Source organism: Meles meles, chromosome 17, assembly GCF_922984935.1.
Source record: "Meles meles chromosome 17, mMelMel3.1 paternal haplotype, whole genome shotgun sequence".
In the NCBI taxonomy this organism is placed as follows: Eukaryota; Metazoa; Chordata; class Mammalia; order Carnivora; family Mustelidae; genus Meles; species Meles meles.
Genome location: NC_060082.1, coordinates 27,671,447 through 27,690,249, shown reverse-complemented (window position 1 = coordinate 27,690,249; position 18,803 = coordinate 27,671,447). Strand labels below are relative to the sequence as shown.

Sequence of the window (18,803 nt, the reverse complement as noted above, 5' to 3'; positions counted from 1 at the left end):
ACACAGGTGTCGTCTGCATGAGTTGGGAGCTTGGGCTGTGGCCCGTGGAGTCTCTTCCAGCCTACAGATTCTGTAGCGTCCTTCTGGCTTGTTATGATTTATTGAATGCTTACTCTGCACCTGGTACTGGTTAGGTACACTTAGTATTTTCTGCGAACCATTTCGTTCCCTTCATTAAGCATTTATGAAGTATACTTTGTGCCAGGCATGATTCTAGGGGTTCGAGATATATCTGTGAACAAAACACGTTGCCCTCATGGACTTTACGTTCTAACTGAGAGAGACAAACAAGGATCTATCCGTCCATCCATCCATCCATCCATCCATCCGTTACTGTGTGTGTATTCATACATAGTATGTTAACAGATGAAAGGTGCTAGGGAAAAAATTAGACCAGGGTAAGGGGGACTGGGAATAAGAGCTGCGGTTGTGATGGCGATGTTGCCATTTTAAATCAGGTGGACAAGGGGACCACTGAATGGAGAAGATAACATTTGAGCAAAGACTTAAAGGAGACAGGGGGTGAGCCATGCAACAGATAGGGGAAGGAATGTTCCAGGCAGAGGGAGCAGCTAATACAAAGGCCCTGAGGCACATAGGCAGGCATAGAGTGCCTACTGTGTTTGAGGAAGAACAGAGGGGTCAGCGTCCAAGGCAAATCATGTAGCATGCATAGGTCATTGTAAGGACTCTGAGTGAAATGGGGACTCAAAGAAATATCTGTAGGGATCTTTGTGTAGGGTCCTATCTGTATGGGTCAGGTATCTGTAGGGCCATTCTAGTGCCTAGAGAGTGGGGGGCTGTTGCTTCATTCAGGGAACTAACTTTCCATCAGTCAGACCCATACCCTGGTTGCGAGGGGGGACCCGGGGTGGGCAGAGGAGGGAAAGTGGCCTTGGGCTGGGTCACGTGTAAATCCTGGGAGAAGGAGGAGCACGGTTGGGCTGGGGGCTCTTGGAGCTGAGAGACATAGGCCTGGACGTGCTGTGGCTGGTGTTGGATGTGGGGTCGAGGTGGCAGGAATGTGGCCCCACGGAGACTTTGGCTCAGGGGGGCTCTGTGCCTGCAGAACCAGTCTTCAGTACGGTATCATGTGTCTGAAGAGGCTGAATTATGACCGGAAGGAGCTGGAGAAAAGGCGGGAGGAAAGCCAGCACGAGATCAAGGGTAAGCTGGCCAGGCTCCGCAGGCAGCCTTCGGGGAGCAGGGTCCTGCCTTGCTGTTCCCTGCCCTGGGGGATGGGGGGGGAGAGGAGGCATTCTGTGCCTCAGGGAAGCTCCAAATGTTAGAGGGGACCCTCAGCCCCAGTCTGTGCGAAGAGGGAGACATAGTCCCGCCCAAAGGATGTTGCATCTGGTGGAGAAGAAATAGTTCCTGCTCAGTCAGCCATAACCCCACCGTACCCCCAACAATGGCCACCAACTGGACAAACGCAGTGACTCCCCTAGGACAGCGCTAGATACTGGTATGGGAACGTGCTCATGGAACTTGGTGATCTGGGCGGCAGTGGGCAGAAAAGAGAGGCAAGTCTTAGAAGACTCTTTGAAGGTGGAAAACTAAGAGGACCGTTCCAGCCTGGGGGTAGGAGGGACAGCCAGGAGCCGGCTGGCCTGGCCTTGAATCCTATGGGCTGGCAGGGATGGAGGGAGGTGGGGCTGGTTCTCTAAGAGAATCAGCCAGGGAAGATGGACGAAAGACAGAAAGCGCTGCAGACTGGCGCTCTGTGTCCAGGGAGCCCCATTTCTGTCCTTGGTGGGGGTGTGGCCAAACCTGTTGCCTCTTCCTGGTCCTTTTCTTGTTCTGCCCTCCAGATGTGCTCGTCTGGACCAATGACCAGGTGGTTCACTGGGTCCAGTCCATCGGGCTGCGGGATTATGCAGGAAACCTGCAGGAGAGCGGCGTGCACGGGGCCCTGCTGGCCCTGGACGAGAACTTTGACCACAACACGCTGGCCCTGGTCCTCCAGATCCCCACGCAGAACACCCAGGTGGGCGTCCTTGTTCTCAGTCAGTCTCAACCTCAGGGTCCCCGCTCTGCCCCACTTTCTGGCTCTCTCCCGTTCCTTCGCGTGGGTTTATGGGTTTGTTGGGGGATTGTTCTAGGGGGGCTGTTTCAGAGGGGAATCATGATGGCCTCAAAACTCCAAGTAGTCCTGGTGCATAATCAAGGCATCTAGGGAGAACCAGTGTCCTTCACATACAAAGCCCACCCAACCCAAGCCCTGCCATGGACACCGGGGGCACCCCGCTCCCTCTCCCGACCCCATCTTCCGTTTGACACTCTGCGGCTATCTTTCCCTCACTCTGCTTTTCTGACCTGACTTTTCTTAGAGGGGAACTAGCCCTGGGGTCTGAGGGGATCAGAGAGCCCACTGTCTCCTGTGTCTCCTGCCTTAAGGATCTGCTCCTGGGCCCCCAGGCTTGCAAAAGCTAAATATACCGAAGAATACGGCCCAGAGCCTCTCTGAGCCAGGGCTGTGTCTCCCTGTCAACAGCTCAAAAGATGAGATGTCTCATCATTTACATGAAATGTAAATGAAATTACATTTCATAATTATTATGGAGCTGCCATCCAAGACTCTATCTAAACTCTCCTGAACCTATTTCCATGTTTGGCCTTTCTAACTTCCTGTGGCTGATGGACTCGAGAAGTACTACCTGTTGGGCAAAGTACTTCCTGATTTTATTTGTCCTGAACGTGCCCCAGTCGGGGCTCCAGGCAGGGGAAGGGAGGGCGCTGCTTCCTCCTGAATGAAAGGGTTTGACCCAGCCTCACCTTTTGTCATTTCCTCAACTTTGATTGTGTTGCCTCGGGGCCCAGGCCTTTGTCACTCCAGACGGAGTGGTCTTAATTCTTTTAGGCTTTCCGCATATAGACGGGCCTCTGTGCCCTGATCGTTTTAGCCGCCCTTGTCTGGACTGCTTGCAGCTGTCAGGTCTCTTGAAATTCAGCCGCCAGAGCCGCGCAAGCTATTCTGGGAGCAGATGCGTGTTGGCTCGTGTGAGGCTGTGTCGGCTCGTAGTCCTGGGGTGGGGGTGCGTTGGCCTTTTGGGGATGTTGGGCGCCATGCAGGGCCAGTGTGTCCCGCAGGCCCTCTGCCGTGATCCCTCCAACAGTCAGCACGGAGAGCACAGGTCCCCCGTTCTCTAAGAAGAGCTGAGGTCCCATGTCCCCCGAGGAGTTTTCCTGTACGCGCCCATTTCCGACCTCCTCAGCTTCCTCGCCTGCTCCCACAGCTTGGGGAGACCTTTCCGAAGTTTTTGTCAGCTTCTCCTCACATTGCCCGGAGGAGCAATGTCATCTGGGTACTTGGACGTGGACTAAGCTTCTCCCTTCCTGTCCCTTAAGAGAATATTACGTTCTCAAGACGGACAGAGGCAGTCCTTCTGAAGCTCTGCGGTTGACATTTTCCACCCAGAAATGGGCTTGTTCTTCTCCCTTGTCGCTCTCCTGTCTCTAAATGCATCCGGGTTTTGTGGTCAGCAGTGCCTTTGCACAGAGCAGCGGCAGACCTCTCTGGTGTTTGCTGACCTTTCTGGTTTTCCTGGCTGGTCCATTTCGCTCAACTTTTAGAGGAAGTGGCCGCTGACCCGATGTGGAATTCTTCATCAACAGCGGTTAAAAGTATCTGGTGGCAGTTTCAAAAACTGTTGTTCCTGGCATTTCCCAAATCTTCTGCTGAGTTAGGCCCCTTGGAGGCCTAGCCAAGGCCTAGAGGCACTAGTCAGCCCAAGGGCCACTAATGTCTGTGCCTGAGCAGTCCTCCTGGTTTAAGTTTTTGATGTGGAGCTTATGAGATAAGTTCCTTTAAATAAACTAAATCCTTATTTTCTGTGATCTACGTGCTTACTGACCCCTCCAGAAAGGTAGGAAGGCATGAGTTTCCCATATAGACAGAGGGTGAGGCTACGCACTCTGTGGTCCCACTTTGTACAAAGTTACAGTTTTCTAATGTGCTCCATATGAAAGAATCCTAAGGTTTACAGTTTCACTTCCAAGAGGCTGCTGAGGTTTGTGTGAAGGCGCAGTATTAGGGCTCATGGGCTGAATGCACTGAATACTCCATCTCTGCCCTTGGGCCCTAACGGGGGCAAGATGGCGTAGAGGTCATTAACTATACCCCTTCCATCTCTCCGCCTCTAACCCTGTGCACTCCAGGCACGCCAGGTGATGGAAAGAGAGTTCAACAACCTGTTGGCCTTGGGCACAGACCGGAAGCTGGATGATGTGAGTACTTGGCTGTGAATTGGGATTTGGGCACTGTTTGTTCGTTGGGTTGAAATTCATGAGTTGTGCTCTCCTTGGGCTGAGGATTGGTGGGTGGCCTAGGAGGGGAGAGCTGAGGGGATGAGGATGATGTCAGGGAGTTGGGGGAGAGCCGCACGGCCAAGCCTAGCAGTAGGCCTAGAGGAGTCTCCATGAATCTCCTGGTACAAAAACTAAAGGCTCCTACATGCTATACTTCATCTAGCACCTTTCAGCTCTGTGCCCCACCGCGCTCCTAACCACACAGGATCGGAGGCTCCCCTCAAAGGCCATCTCTTTGGGATCACACCTTTTTCTTTATTTCTCAGACCCCATCTCTCAGTGCCCTTGGTACAGCACGACTCAGGCCTGCTTCTCAGGGTTCCCATCCCGTGCTGGAGTGGTTGTTTGGAGGTCAGCGTTATGCCAAGTTCCTTAAAGAAGGGTGTGCTTGCTCGTTCGGCCCTGGGGTTTGACACTCTGGCCCGGACATTTTTCAGTGCTACTTCCTCTGCGGTTCTTCTCTTGGGTTACCTTCCAGCCATGTTAAGGTTCTCCTCTCCTGGCCCTCCTGGTCAGTGAAAAGCCAATCTTTTCCCCTGGGTTTCGTCAGGCCTTTCCCTGAGTTTAGGGTGGACTGTGTCCTGGGGGCCCTGGACGTTCTGAGCTGTAATGCTCCCTCCCAGCGGTGATGCCTTGCAGAAGATACCTGTTTCCTGAAGAGGCAGCCCCCTCCTCAGCCCTCCTTCCCCCTTCCCGCCTCCCCCTCCCTTCCTCCCTACTCACTTTCCGATCACCAGCCTTGCCTGGCTTTCCTGTCAGGTCAGGCTGGGCTGCCTTGGTTCCAGACAAGTTAAAAAAGAACCCAGATTATTTATTTGTAACGTCTCCATCTTCAATCAGGTCTGTTTCTTTCTGTGTCTTCAAGGATTGTGTAGCTTCCCTTTCTACGTACTCCTGCCCCACCCAGTGCCTCTGTTGACTTTTGGGCCTTTTTTTGGGGACGCCTTTAGTGTCCCCTACATATCAATGAGTCTCCTTTGTGGAGTGGCTGTTCTGTTTCAGTAGCTAGGACACACTCAACAATACACAGAATTTGTGGAGGGGTATTTTCTTCACAGACACACCTTGAAATTTGGAGCATGTTATTTACACACACATAATATACGTGTGTATGCGTGTGTGTATGTACTCCTGTCAAGGAGATAAATTGCCAGACCCCACCAGCTGTCCCTGCCTCCAGAGATCTTAATTTTGCCTGTGTCCCTGCTGTGTGGACCCTCCTCTCATCCCCGGCACACCTAGGATCTTCGCTTTCTTTGATGCTGCTTAGAAAAATGACACCTCTATACCTTAGCATGGGGCTTTCTAATTAGAAAGCTATTTATTCCTTCAGTCCTTACAAAAATATTCTCTGAAGGCCTAATCGAGGCCAGGCATTGGCCCAGGCAGAGGGGTATAGTGATGACAGGCATCTCATTTTATGCGAACAGTCATCATGGGGGACGGGTTATTACCTCATGGGACTGACTGATGAGGAACCAAGCTCAAAGGGGTAGCTTACTTGCGGTCCCAGGCTGATGCGTGACAGAGCAGGGATGGAGGAAAAGTGTATCTGAGTCCTGTTCTCTCCCCTACATCTTGCTGCTTCCTAGAAGCATGCCAAGCTAGCCAGCCTCTCTGGCTTGAGACATGGGGCTCAATATTGAGTAGATGATGTCATCTTGGTAGCACAGAGGGATTTCTGGGATGCAGCTAGGTGTGGGGCTACAGAGGACTGGTTCTTGCAGGAAGCTCAAAGTCAAAGTAATGGGAAGGAGGTGGGATTTGGTGGTGGCGGGTGCAGGGGAGGTCAGAGATCCAGGGACACTGCTTCTTGGCCAGACATCTAGTATAGCCTCAGCAATCTTGAGCTGTCTCTTGTACTATTCCTCTGTCTGTTCCGGTTCTCAGTTTCCCCCTCTCAAGCTTCAAGGGTTGCATCCAATTCTCCCCCTACATGGAGAGCAGAATTCCAGGGGAAAGAGGAGGGGAGCAGGAGGAACATCTATTAGGGGACAGGCGATACGGACATAAGTCTTAGGGTTGGCTGAAGGTGGAAATGCGGGGGAGGAGCAGGGACGGAGGGAGAGAGAGAGAGAGGGATGGAATGCACTCTGGGCCAGGTTAAGGGGAGGCTCACGGAGTAGACAGAAGCAATGAAGAAAGTTCCTGATGAACTCACGGGTGGGTTGCCTGCATAGGAAGCCAGCTGCCATCCATTCAGTTAACAAATATTTATTGAGGGCCTACTGTTCCCAAGCATTACCTTTGCAACTGGGGATACATTGGTTGAACAAAAAAGATTGTGGTCTCTGTCCCTTGGAGCATAGAATTTGAAAGAGGGAGAGTGTTGAGGGAGCGGGGTGGAGGGGAAGGGAAAGGGAGAGCTTATTGATATATCATAAGTAAATGGAAAAATGATATTAGGATAAGTGCTGGGACAGAGGTCCATGGTGCCAAGAAGTGAAAGGAGCCATTGGCTTCCTCAGGGACAAGCAGAAACCCCAAGGGCTTGGGGCTGGGAGGGGCTGTTGAGGCAAGAACTGGTGGGTTAGTGTCCCTTGCTCCTCTGGCAGCTCTCGGCCTGCCTCAGTTCTGATAACAGGGGTTGTTTTGGGGGTGGGGGGAGATTAGACATGGCTGCCAAGCAGGGTGGAAGTGGGCTCATCAGGGTGAGCTGGGGAGGCCTGTGTGGAGGGGCCTCCTGTAGGGTTATGGCTCTGGGTGCCCTTTGGCAGACAGAGTTTAGGGACTCAGCGGGTAGAGGGCAGAGGCCCCCGGAGCAGCCTGCCTCTGATGGGCCATTCACCTGATCCATCACTGTCCTAAGGTGATCTAACTGGATCCCACTAGGGACAGGCAGCCGGACAAAGAGATAAGGCAGATAATGTCCTTCCTATTTTACAGAAAGGGAAGCTCAGAGAAGTCGCTTAACTTGCCCAGGGACACGGAGCTAGTAAAATGGGTGCACTTCTAGCGCCGGGGCCCAAGCCAGAGCAAAGGCAGGAGGACTTGGGTGGGGGCTGGCCGCTGCCCATTTCCCACGGGACGGACGAGGCTGAGTGGTGGGGGCGGAAGTAAATACTTGAAAGGTCCGTGGGCATCCGCAGCCCAGGTTGAGATGACGGGGCGGGCAGGGAAACAGTTCAACTGCAGGAGGCTGCCTGACGGTGACAGGTCGGACCGTGGGGGCCGCACCCCACCAGGAGACGGGGAGCCTCAGAGCCTGTTAGGGCCCCCGGGAGTCGTCTCCCTCCTCCCGGTCCATCTGACAGACGGAAACCGGGGTCCAATGGGGGAGGTGAGCCTGCCCTCCGCCGCCTCCGGGCGGGACGGGCGCGGCAGCCCCAAGAGCGGCCGCGGGGGCCCTCCGCGCGGCAGGGAGTGACGGCTCCCGCGTGTCGCGTGCAGGGCGAGGACAAGGTGTTCCGGCGCGCGCCGTCCTGGAGGAAGCGCTTCCGGCCGCGGGAGCCGCACGGCGGCCTGCTCGGTGCCTCGGCGGAGACGCTCCCGGCCGCCTTCCGCGTCGCCAGCCTGGGGCCGCTGCAGCCCCCGCCCGCGCCGCCGAAGAAGGTCACGCCGGAGGGTGAGTGACGGGCCGCGCGAGGGGCCTGCGGGCGCCGCTGCACTAACGCTGCCGCCGGCCGGCGGGCGGGCGGGCCCCCCGAGCGCAAACTAACCGCCGCCCTGTGTTCTCCCGCGGCCGCCGACTCCTGCCAGCGGGGACGGCGGGCGCGCCGAGACTGGAGCCCTCCACGGTGCGGACCTACTCCTGCTGACCCCCCCTCCCGCCCCGGCCCTCGCGGGGGTGTGCCCGTGGCGCGGGGTAAGTGGGCCGGGCCCAGGTCGCACGCCCCCCGTCGCCAACACAGGCCCCCCGCTCGCGCGCGCTGCTCCTGCCTGGCTGCACCCCCCGCCGCACCCCGCTTCCGCCGCGGCCGGGGCGCCTGGCGCTTTTGCAAGCTCGCTGCTGTGGCCTGCATCCCGGGGCCTGGGACGACGCTCCGCTCACCGTGCAATTTCTCTCTCTCCCTCTCTGTCTCAGCTCGCTCCCACTATCTCTACGGACACATGCTCTCCGCCTTCCGGGACTAGCCACGGCCCCCAAGGGCAGGGTCCTCCGGCTGAGTGGGCTCAGCCGGCCCTGGCCCCTCCTGCTCGTTCCCCATCTTCTTACAACTCCTGATTTCGTCCGTGACTTTTCGGTTGCCCTGGATCTCAGAATATACTCGTCCATCCCCTTGGCATCCCACTACCCTGAATCCCACCGTGTGCCCTTTGCAAGTCTCTTGTGGCTGTGGCTGGGTGTCCGGGTTGTCCATGCTTGGGATTCTGCAGAAGGGACAGGACGACAGCAGCCCAGGGCTGGATGTGACTTCACCCTCCTTCTTCTGGACCTAGCCTGGTCTGGACTCGACCTCCACCAGAGACCAGGATGCGGTGCCATGGGCTAGGGATGGCCCTTTCAAGAAAATGGCACTTCAGACTCTGCCTTGCTCAGGCTGTGGGGCCTTCCCGTCCGCGTGCACATCGCAGCTGTCTGACATCTGGTTTCAGCACTCCCAGCATCACACCTTTCCCAGCTCATCTCCACCAGGGCACCTCCTGTCTCCAGGACCTCCTTGGGGGCTGAGAGGGGCTGCAGAAGGCCCCATTCTCTCTCAGGATGGTGAGGCTGGGGAGGAGAAAGGCTAAGGTGGTGATTCCAGGCCTTCGCTTAAGATGAATCCCAGACGTGATTTGGGGATGAATCTGAGAGAAATGGGCTCCTGAACTTTGAGCCAAGGTTAAGGACGGGGAAACTCTCAGCCCTCCACCCAGTAAGAGGTGCAGGTCGGCCAGCTGGAGGGAGAGCCAATTGCCTGTGTCAGCCTTAAGCCCCAAAGGCAGGGGGAAGGTGTCCTGTCCTGCCCCAGCCATAAGGTGTAAGGGGAAGTTGCTGCTGAGGCAGGGCTGGTGGGGGGTGGGGTTGTGTGCAGGCTTGGCTCTGGGGTAGAAGAGAGCTACCGGGGCACTGCCCACTCCGTTCCCAGTATTCCCTCCCTTGCTGTCCTCCTCTGCCCCACCTCTTTAGTAATCCATCCCCTAAGAATGTACGTGATGGGTGGGTTGAAGATACATTGAGCTCCAAATCAGATTTGGGAAAATGTAGTGTGAAGCTCTCTTCTCCTGATCTCTTGGGGAAGAAAATAAAGCTTCCCCTTCCATGAGTCCTGTCTTAGGTCCAGGAAATCCATTGTTGGCGAAGGCCATCACTCTCCTGCTTGTCCCTGGATCACCGGCCCCTGGTTCAGGGCTCTTTTGGTGTGCAGGGACCGCCTCCTCCAGAAATTCTAGAGGCCACCCCCCCCTGCCTCCACCGCTGCCAGCCTCCATCATTTTCATTGCTTTCCTCAGCAGCGTGGTGGCAGCCGGGGCTTGGGGGTACAGGTCCCAGTTTGGTTGGAATGCCATTCCCAAGAAATCCCTCCTCCTTACTCACTTCCTCATCCTGCTAAAACGCCTGGAAGTGTTTGAGACCCAAGTTCAGGGTGAGTTGATGGACCCCAGTAAGAGGAGGGGAAGAGTAGCTGGAGTCAGTTTCCTGGAGAAGCGCCAGTACCGGGCTGTCCTACAGGTGACTGAGCAGCTGGTTTGCAACCTGATCAACATGGGTTCTGAGCAGGGGCTCGGCTAGCAGGTGGGATAGTGGATCTGAGCACCCTGGCCAGAATGAGTGATGGAGCCTGGGGCGATGCCAGGGCTTGGAGCCCTCTGCTGTTTTTCGGTAGAGAAGATGTCCACCCCTGCTGGGGCCGAGTGGGCTCCCAGGTGTGGGCAAGGCACCAGCTGCTCTGTTCTCCCTCGTTGTTCTTGCCCTCCCTGCTCGGCAGTTGACTGCAAATGGAGCTGGAGGCGTTCTTGAGCAGAAAATGAGTGGGATGGAGGGAAAAGGCCCCAATTCCTGGATAATGGAGGTTGAGATTATGGAGAACCCCTAGATTCCTAAGGTTGGTGGAGGTGGGGGCCACCAGGCCATCTGACTGCTGGCAGGCGACTTCTGATGGACCAGCCAAGTGGGAGACTCAGCCCCAGCTTCTCCACACCTTCGCCCCATCATGGTTGCCCAGGTGCCTGGATCTATTCAGGGCGTCCTGGGAAGTATTGCAAGGAGGTGAGGGGCAAGAGAACTCGCACGTACAGTGACGGAAGGCTGTTGTCCCCGTGTCTCTCTTGCCTCACAGTCAGTGTATTTTCTACTTGGAGAGTTGTTGCCAGTGCCCTGAACGCCCCCCTCACCAGCCTCGTGTATCTCGTCGGTACCCCTCTCAGTACTGTACTGGCTCAGTGCATCAGGAGTGGCTGTGTGGGTGTGGATGAGTGTGAGTGTGCGTGTGTACGCACCAATAAACAACCTGGTTTTAAGACAGCCTACATGTGGCTCTGGTCTTCTTTTTTTTTTTTTCAACTTAGACCTCAGCGGACCTGTCCAGCTTCCTCCACGGTCCTCAGGGCTGTGCTCCTCTGGGAAGTAAACATCTGAGTTTTAAAGACATCAAGTCAGGAACCTTCTGTTTACTTACATTCCCGTGGGACTGCTCGAGAAGCTAATGTTCAGGTTGCTTGTGTCAAGGGAGTTGAGGACAAGGAATGAGGAGCCCTGATGCTGGGCTTGACTTCTTCCTCTTCTTCCTGTCTGCTCACAAGGTCGAGCTCCGCCCTCCTCCTGGCCTCCAGGGCCACGGTACCCTGCTCCAATCCCCCCTGGCTCACGCTGCAGCAGCCCTCGCTGCCTGTGGATCAGAGGCCCATCCATCCCCTCCGTGGGGTGTGACGGGCTCTACCTGTGACTTGGCTCCTGTGCCCCTCCCTTGCCAGTCTGAGTCCACCGAGTTCCAAAACGTCTGACCCCCAGCCCCATCACCAGAAGGCAGCAAGAATGCCTCTTGCCTTCCCTTTGCAGCGACGAACCTTCCAGACCCACTTAGAGCATCACCGGGGAGGCATGGCCAGCTCCTCCCCAGCAGAATTACATAAGCAACAACCCTTTGCTCCCTGGCACTCTGTTACACCACCATGCTCTGCAGGTTTTCTCCTTGCCCGTTCCCACGGGGGCTGTGAGGAAGCCCCTTGGGTCTGTCTTATCGATCTCCTGATCCCTAGATGGACACGCTCTAGTGAATAAATGAATCAATCTTATCTCAGGGGGGTTTTATGAGGATTATTATTAAATAAAGTAAAAGTTACTGGGAACTATTGTGTGCCAGACCCCATTTAAGCGTGCTCAACGTATTAGCTCATTTAATTCTGCAGCCCTGTGATATGTTTATTGGCTATTTTGCAGGACAGGAAATTGTAAGGCTAAGACCACACAGCTGGTAAGAGACAGATGTAGGTTCCAGAACTAGGCCTTCTGACTGCAGTGCCTTGTCCTTATTACAAAATGTATGTTAAAACTTCTGACTTAATGCCAGGACTGCCTACCAAATGTTACTTGCTTCTCTCTCTCTCCTTTCTTTGCTTCTGTTTTAAGTGAGCTCAAGCCTCTGTCCCTTGGCTCAGCCTCCTCCAGCTCCCTTTCCCAAACCCACACTCATGTGTCACTTGGCTTCTATGGTCTTCTTTGGGCTGTGTTTCTTCTGCTCGCCTAAACTGTGGACTCCTTCAGACCACATCCTTCCCAAGGTTATCACTACCCCAGACGCTGATGGCACAGGGTGGCAGAGTCCGTAGGCACAGGGGACAGGATGGGAGCCAGACAAGGCAACCTGGGACCTAGGAAGGGTGCACAGAGGAGGGAGGATGCTGGCTTAGTGCCTGCAAGCCTCTGGGGGGTCCCCTCCCACCCACTCCATGACAAGGGTAGAACTGACCAGCCTTGGTGACCAGCTGGATAAGATCTGAAAGAATCCAGAACAACTTTTTTTGGACTGAAAACTATTTCCCAGTGTTGCCATCCACTGGGATGGGGAAGGTGGAAGGAGCAAGCATGTGCGGAAATGTAGGTTTAGTTGTAGCCACGCTGAACTTTCTGTCAACGTTTGTAGAAAAGAAAGAAGATTCTAGGTTTCCATCCTAGAACACTTTCCTTTGCCTTCCTTAGGAATGCTCCAAGCAGAGCGAGGGGTCAAGAGTCTGTGTCTAGTGGTTGCCTGTGGCTGGTGGGTGAGGCACAGCCACAGTTGCCATGGGGTGGAGATTGGGGGTCCCCACCCAGGCCTGGACTGTGGGTCCTTAGCCAAGACTCCAGCTGAACATGGAAGCTTCAGTCCTTCTTCAGCTCTGGTGTACCACCAGGCATCCCAGCTCCAGCCTGGAGCCCAGAAGCCAGGAGGTCAGACAAATCCAAGGGATGGGACATGTTGGTGATAGGGGGGATGGGACATGTTGGTGATATGGTTTATTCATGAAAGGGACACCTGATTTGAGGGGGCTCCTCTCTCACCCTCCATTGTCCCCCTCCCCCTCCCTCTCCAGCTGGTCCAACCAGCTACTATACCAGCAGCACTGAAAAGGTTTTCCAGTTTGCCAGATAGATGACTGAGAAGTTGGATACCTGAGCAACCCATAGTATTTGAAACACAGCTAGTCCTGGAAGCATTCTGCAGTTCAATACCAGCAGCACTGAAAAGGTTTTCCAGTTTGCCAGATAGATGACTGAGAAGTTGGATACCTGAGCAACCCATAGTATTTGAAACACAGCTAGTCCTGGAAGCATTCTGCAGTTCATAATTTAGCTAATTAGCTAAATGCTCTGAGAAGTCCCTGTTTACACACAGACAACCAGTAGGCCAATTCTGAATAATTCTTATCTTTACGTTCTAGAGGATTCCCTGAAGTCCATTATTAGGTAACATTTGATTAACCCGGTTTGATTCATTGCAGGTACTTTCACTGGAGACTGGATTTAAGCTAATTTCCCTAAAGAACTACCACTCATTATTCATTAATTGGAGTCTTATCTGTAATTTAATTGGGAAGGCTAAGCATTTAGCTCGGGAAAGGCCCAGCGCGTTGATGACAGTTGTGTATTCTGTGCAAATAATGGCTGAGGTTCAGCTTGCATTTGCAAAGTTTGCTGTTCACACCTGTGAGATCCCAGCACCTTGTCGCTCTGGTGGGAGGCTTAAGGACTTAAAGACCAAAGAAGAAATAGGTAGACCATGGCCACCGCTGACAATGGTCGGGAATGTTGACCCTGATGGCCATTGCTGAGGACTGTTCATTTTTATCAGGCTAGGAATATGAACCTCAGTTTCCAATTGATGTGCTAAGTGAAGAAGAATAAACTCAAAAAATATATCCATCCGCTCCAGAGCCTGTCAGCTGTGTAGCAGAGACGAGTACGCTTGTCCTTGGCTGCTCCTAGGCCCCCAGTGAGAAGCAGGGTGACTGAAGCTGGTGGGATTGTAGCCACCTGGGAGCTTGGGAGGCAGCAGGGACAGAGAAAATGAACTTGAGGGGAGCAGACCACCACCGCCCGCCCTGGAATGTGGAGTTCAGCGTTTTTGGTGGGTAGTGAGGGGGTGAGTGTAGATTCGAGAGCCAAGGTGCTGCACCCAGGCCTGTGGCCCTCCTCGTCTCCAAGGGCAGTGAGTCAGGCAGCGCTGAAGGTCCTGCAAATGATGTAGGTATTCCTCTCTGGCCCTTCCAGAGAAGGTAAGACTATAAATGGGCACAAACGCAAGAAGACCCCACAGATGGGGCAAATGAAGCCAGTCTGTGACTCCCAGCAGGCCCAGCTTTGACTGGTGGTTGGAGACAAATGGGCCCCGGGCCTCCCTTCTGCACCCTCACCTTGGTCCGTGAGCCTGCCCTGCCCTTCTCTTCCTTAGGCAGAGCTTCTGGGAGCGGGGAGTTGACGGCCCTTTTCAGGAGCAAGTTGAGAGGGCAGATATGGGGGACATGGCCCTGCTGAGCCCAGAGCAAGTGCAGCATGGGTCCCAGAGCCTGGGGGGTCAAACTGGGCGAAGCCCATTGTCAGGGACCCCGAAGAATTGAGTGGGGGCTAGAATATATCATGCTCCGAATCCCCAGACTCCTGTAATGATTCTGCAACTTATAATTTGCAGTATATCAGGCAAATTTAGCCTAAAGCAGTTGGAGTTAATAAAATTTTTAGTAGATGCTCATGGTCCATTCAGATTCTAGCTTCCGCTCTCTCCCCAGCTAGTCCTTATGTAATTTCTGTCCAGAATCTCAGTTCTCCACCCACCTTCTCCCTTCAGCCTGTGGTTGGAAGATAACATCCCACGAAGAGAACCCCAGCTTCTCTTCCGCTGATTGTTTCTTGTGAGGTCCCCCCACCCCCCACGGAACCACCTTCATCCTCTGAGCTGTGGGCAGGGGTCAGGATCTGCTTCAGCCTGGAGGGATAGAAGGGTGTGGCGAGGGGACACGCTGGTTGGCCTGCAGGGAAGTGACAGTGTCTGACCTCCATCAGGCTGATTTATTCACCTCCCACTTTCCTGCAGGGCTCCTGGTAATGTCACACCAGAGAGGAGGCAGGGATTAGGGAGGGGAAGCCCACAAATTCCCCCTCCACAACCCTGCCTGCTGGCTGTGGGATGAGCGCTGGGCATAGAGCATGGTCATTCGTTGGAAGGGACGGGACCCCCTGGGCTTGAAGGCGGAGCACATAGACTGTTGCAGTGTCCATGAATAAGGAAGCATGGCACAGAGCGCGGGCCAGGCTTTCCTCCAGGCCTTGAGGGGTTTGTGGATCTGGTCTTTGCCGAGCCGGGGCACCACACCCAGCTTCCTTCATGGGGGTAACAAGAGCAGGCCTCCCAGGACTTGGTGATCACAGCAAGACAGTTGCCTCAGCTGCTTTTGAAGCCCCACTAAATCCAGTCCTTAGGGGGCACCTAAGAGGGGGAGGGGCAGGAGGGGCGGCCACGCCCCCATCATCACAGACGCTCTTCTAGCACCCAGTCTTTATTCATTTTTTTAAAAAAGAAATCCAAATAAGTTAGCAAAAAAAAAAAAATACAAAACAAGATCAAAACCACACGATGCTTAGTTAAGAAAAGAAATCACCCCAAGAGCCCCTGCCCCCCTCCCTGCCTGTCCCTGGCAGCTCGTGCACAGGAGACCTTGGTCAGATGGCAGCTTTACAAACAACACAAAACATAAAACCACTGGAAGGTTCCCAGTATTCACTGCAAAAGCTTGGCCCCCCAGGGATTTGGGAACAGAGGATTGTTCCTCTCCCTTTCTTTTCCCTCGATTCAGGGCAGGCCCAGCCCAGCCACTGGCATTGGGAAGAGACAAGAACAGGAGATGCACACAGCCCGTCCTGGCCAGGACACTGTCTCCGGCTCTCAAACCTCTTTTCTCAAGGGGGTGGAATTGGCTGCATTATGAACAAAGGGAAGCTCCTGAGTTTGCCCCCCGAGATGGGGCACACACGAGGGACACTCTGGTCCCCTGCTTCATCTCCCCGGATACAGGATGCTCCTTGCTGTAGGGAGTCAGCTGCATGAGAGTAGTCATTCCCTCTCTGGGTGGTGAGTTAACCTTATATGGATGAGGAAGGGGACATTCTGGCATTTGGCAGCCCCGGGGCTGGCATTCTGGCATTTGGCAGCCCCGGGGCTGGCTTTCTGGCATCAGGACAGCCTGGCTTAGGAAGCCCGTGCTGCGGGAGCGGTGGCATCTGTGGCCAGCGTGGGGGCTCCCACGGACACCCGGCCTGGCAGACGGTCTCAGTTAGGCATGGTTTCATCCGGGAAGGCCACAGAGACGTCTTCCACTGTGATGCTGTCCACAATGGAGGTGAGTGAGTGCAGGTTGTGGGCGTCGGCAGGATCAGCTGTGAGCAAGTGATCTGTACGGAGAAGCAAGGAGGATGTTACCTGGGTGGTGAAGGGGGTGTCGAGATCCCAGGACAGGGAATGAGCTCTTTGGGGGTGGCGCAGTCTTTCCCGGACAGATGGGTGAGCAAAACTTAAGAATCTTACTCTCCAACCCATGGCTTTTCCAGTGATTCGCGCGTGCGCGTGTGTGTCTCTGTGTGTGTACACTGAACACATATGCCTCCTCTCTGAACTCCCCTAGTTGGGTTAGAATTTGAAAGCAGCTACTCTGTGGTGGGGCCGGGACAGCATCTCCTGGGAGACTGGAACTGCCTTTTGCTGGCCCCGTTGTGTAGGACTGACTCAGCAATTCCCAGGGACCCCTGGGGCAGGGATATTCTCCTCTCCATGGAGCAGGTCAGGCCCCAGGCATGGGCTGGGGAGCTGCAGGAGGCCTAGACCAATCCTTAGCTGGTCAAGATCTCAAGGAGGCACAGGATCTTCCGGCCCTCCGTTTGGGACCCTGGGTTCAGCCGTTCCCTGGAGACACCAAGGGAAGAGGACTGGAGCAGACAACTGGGCCTAGAGACAGGCTGATGGGGTTGAGCCAAGGTTTTGAGGGTCTCACTTACCCCCTGTGTTGGGGCCAAACTCCAAGGTGCTGCCCCACTCTGGACTGCAGGAGGCGCTGTGGGAGCTGCATTCGCTGGGCACCTGCAAGACAGGGTGAAGGCCCAAGGTCAGAGCACGGGCCATTTTTGGTGATGTCTTTCTGTCCAGTTCCACAGGGCGAAAGCTCCCATTGTGGTGTTGGACGGTGGGCTACAGGCTGCAGCCCTCTAGCCCAGGGCAGCCCCCAGCCTCAGGATCTTCACAGGCAGCAACTTTCATGCTCCTGCCTGACCACAGAACCCCTGCTTCCAGGCCTTTCCTGTCCTCCATCCTGGGTTGTGAGTCCATCCTCACAGGACACCCAGCCTCAAGGGGTCCCAGGTTTTCCTGACCCTAGGATAAGGATGGAGGAAGCAGGTGTGGGTTGGCTGGGGCTCTGGGAGAGACACTGGGTAGTTGTTTTCTCCACTCAGTCACATACCCAGGATGGCGTGGGGTGGGGGCACAAAGTGGCCCCTGGCCGTGCTTTTCAGACCCCAACCCCAGGCACTGGGATGAACCCTCGCTCCCACCCTGGCTGACTCTGGACTTGCTCTTGGATCTCCTTCTTCAGTCCTCTGCCACCCCCCTCCACATCTGCTTCTACCCACTGCCTTTAGCCTGGCCGGAAAGGACAAAGGGACACCAGAGGTCAGTTGGACAGCCCAATTCTGACGAAGGAGGGGGTTCCTGTGGGCCCATAAGATCCCACCTGTCACCTGCTCCCACCCTCTGACCGAGCACCCTCCCAAGGGTCACGAGGCTGTCCAGGGTCTCCTGTGCCCCCCTGCCCCCGGGGCAGCAGGGGTGGGACAGCCACTTACCCCTGGCTGGGGTCCACCGCTGGCCCGGTAGCGGAGGTCCCGCTCTTCCTGGTGGAGGGAGCTGAGCAGGGCCTGCAGGCGCTCGATGTACTGGATGGCGCTGCGCAGGATCTCCACCTTGGGCAGCCGCTGGCTGGGGTTGGGCAAGGTGCTCCTCTTCAGAGCCTCGAATGCCTCGTTCACCTTCTTGAGCCTGCGCTTCTCCCTCAGCGTGGCCGCGCGCCGCCGGTCCACCGACACCGACTTCCTCTTACACACCTTGCACGCCCACGGCAGGCACTGGCCCAGGCAGTGCTCCGGGGTCCCCAGCCCCTTGTCCTCGAGGGGCCCTCGCGCCTCGGGGCTCAGGCTGAGCTCGGCCCGCTCGTAGCCTGGCGGCTCGAAGGCCTGGATGTGGACGGGCAGGTAGTTCTCCCCGTCATAGAAGTGGGGTTCCTGGTAGAAGTAGGGGGAGGTCTCATACAGCTCCATGGGGTCGGAAAAGACTCGTTCCCCAAGCTCCTGCAGCCCCTCACGCCAACTGCTGGGTGCCATTTAAACCCTCCCCGCTGGCATGGAACCAGAGATAAATATAGCCAACGCTGCAGAAACCTGAGCCCCCCCTAAGCTGTTGCTGCACATCAAGACGCTTACAGTGGATTAGATGCGACTCCCCTTCCCTCTCCCCGCGGCCCCACCCCACCCAGCCTCCTGCCCCAGCCCGGGCCGCTCCTGTGCACGGGGAGGGAGGCCGTCGGTGTAATTTGATTAGTTTTCATTTCTCAGCAGCCCCTGTGGGCCAGGGGAGGTGGGGGAGGACACACATTCTCCTCTCATCTGCTCCTTTCAATTACTCCTAGCTGGGCGGCCTGCCTGGTTTCTCCTTGCTAGTCCCGGAGAAGTGCGGTGGGGGTGGGGCAGAGCCGAGGGAAGGGAACAAGGAAGGGCAGGGTTCAGGCTGGAAGGGGCCTGAAGAAGTCAAGGTGTTCATTCCCCTGCTTTCTGACAGCAGCTCAGCCAGCCTCCATCCGTCGGAAGCATGAGACCGCTTTGAATTCGGGGTGTGTATGGGGGCTCCATGGCCAGGGGTAAGAAGGAACCTGGAGAGGAAAATGACTTCAGCTCCTGGCTTTCTAAAGCAGCCTGGATGTCTTATATCTCATAGGTCTCCCGTAACAGAGGAAAGGGAAGCAAGGAGAATTTTTTTGGTCTTTTTGGCAGGGATCGGTAGAAGTCTTCCCTTTAACACAGCTGGTCAGGGGCAGAGCAAGAATGAGGACTTACA

The 18,803-nt window shown here is 55.4% G+C and overlaps 2 protein-coding genes across 9 annotated transcripts in view; one reads left to right on the top strand and one right to left on the bottom strand.

The window, feature by feature from the left end:
• The window catches only part of PPFIA4 (PTPRF interacting protein alpha 4), a 47,668-nt gene extending 36,967 nt beyond the window's left edge, over positions 1-10,701 (top strand). For 5 of the 8 annotated variants that reach the window (XM_045982987.1, XM_045982988.1, XM_045982983.1 and 2 more), the window contains 6 exons: positions 1,070-1,167; positions 1,812-1,987; positions 4,159-4,227; positions 7,699-7,873; positions 8,008-8,113; positions 8,333-10,701. In XM_045982987.1, coding sequence (XP_045838943.1) covers positions 1,070-1,167; positions 1,812-1,987; positions 4,159-4,227; positions 7,699-7,873; positions 8,008-8,066 — 577 coding nt within the window. In that variant the 3' untranslated portion in view covers positions 8,067-8,113; positions 8,333-10,701. The remainder of the gene's footprint in view (positions 1-1,069; positions 1,168-1,811; positions 1,988-4,158; positions 4,228-7,698; positions 7,874-8,007; positions 8,114-8,332) is intronic. The other 3 variants (XM_045982989.1, XM_045982990.1, XM_045982986.1) reach the window with 1 other exon arrangement.
• Positions 10,702-15,974: 5,273 nt separating this feature from the next.
• On the bottom strand, positions 15,975-18,073 carry MYOG (myogenin). The gene is made up of 3 exons (XM_045983122.1): positions 17,540-18,073; positions 16,697-16,778; positions 15,975-16,096 (listed from the first exon to the last, which is right to left on the bottom strand). Exons 1-3 carry the CDS (start codon positions 18,071-18,073, stop codon positions 15,975-15,977), a joined length of 738 nt encoding a protein of 245 aa, XP_045839078.1.
• Between the last annotated feature and the right edge of the window lie 730 nt (positions 18,074-18,803).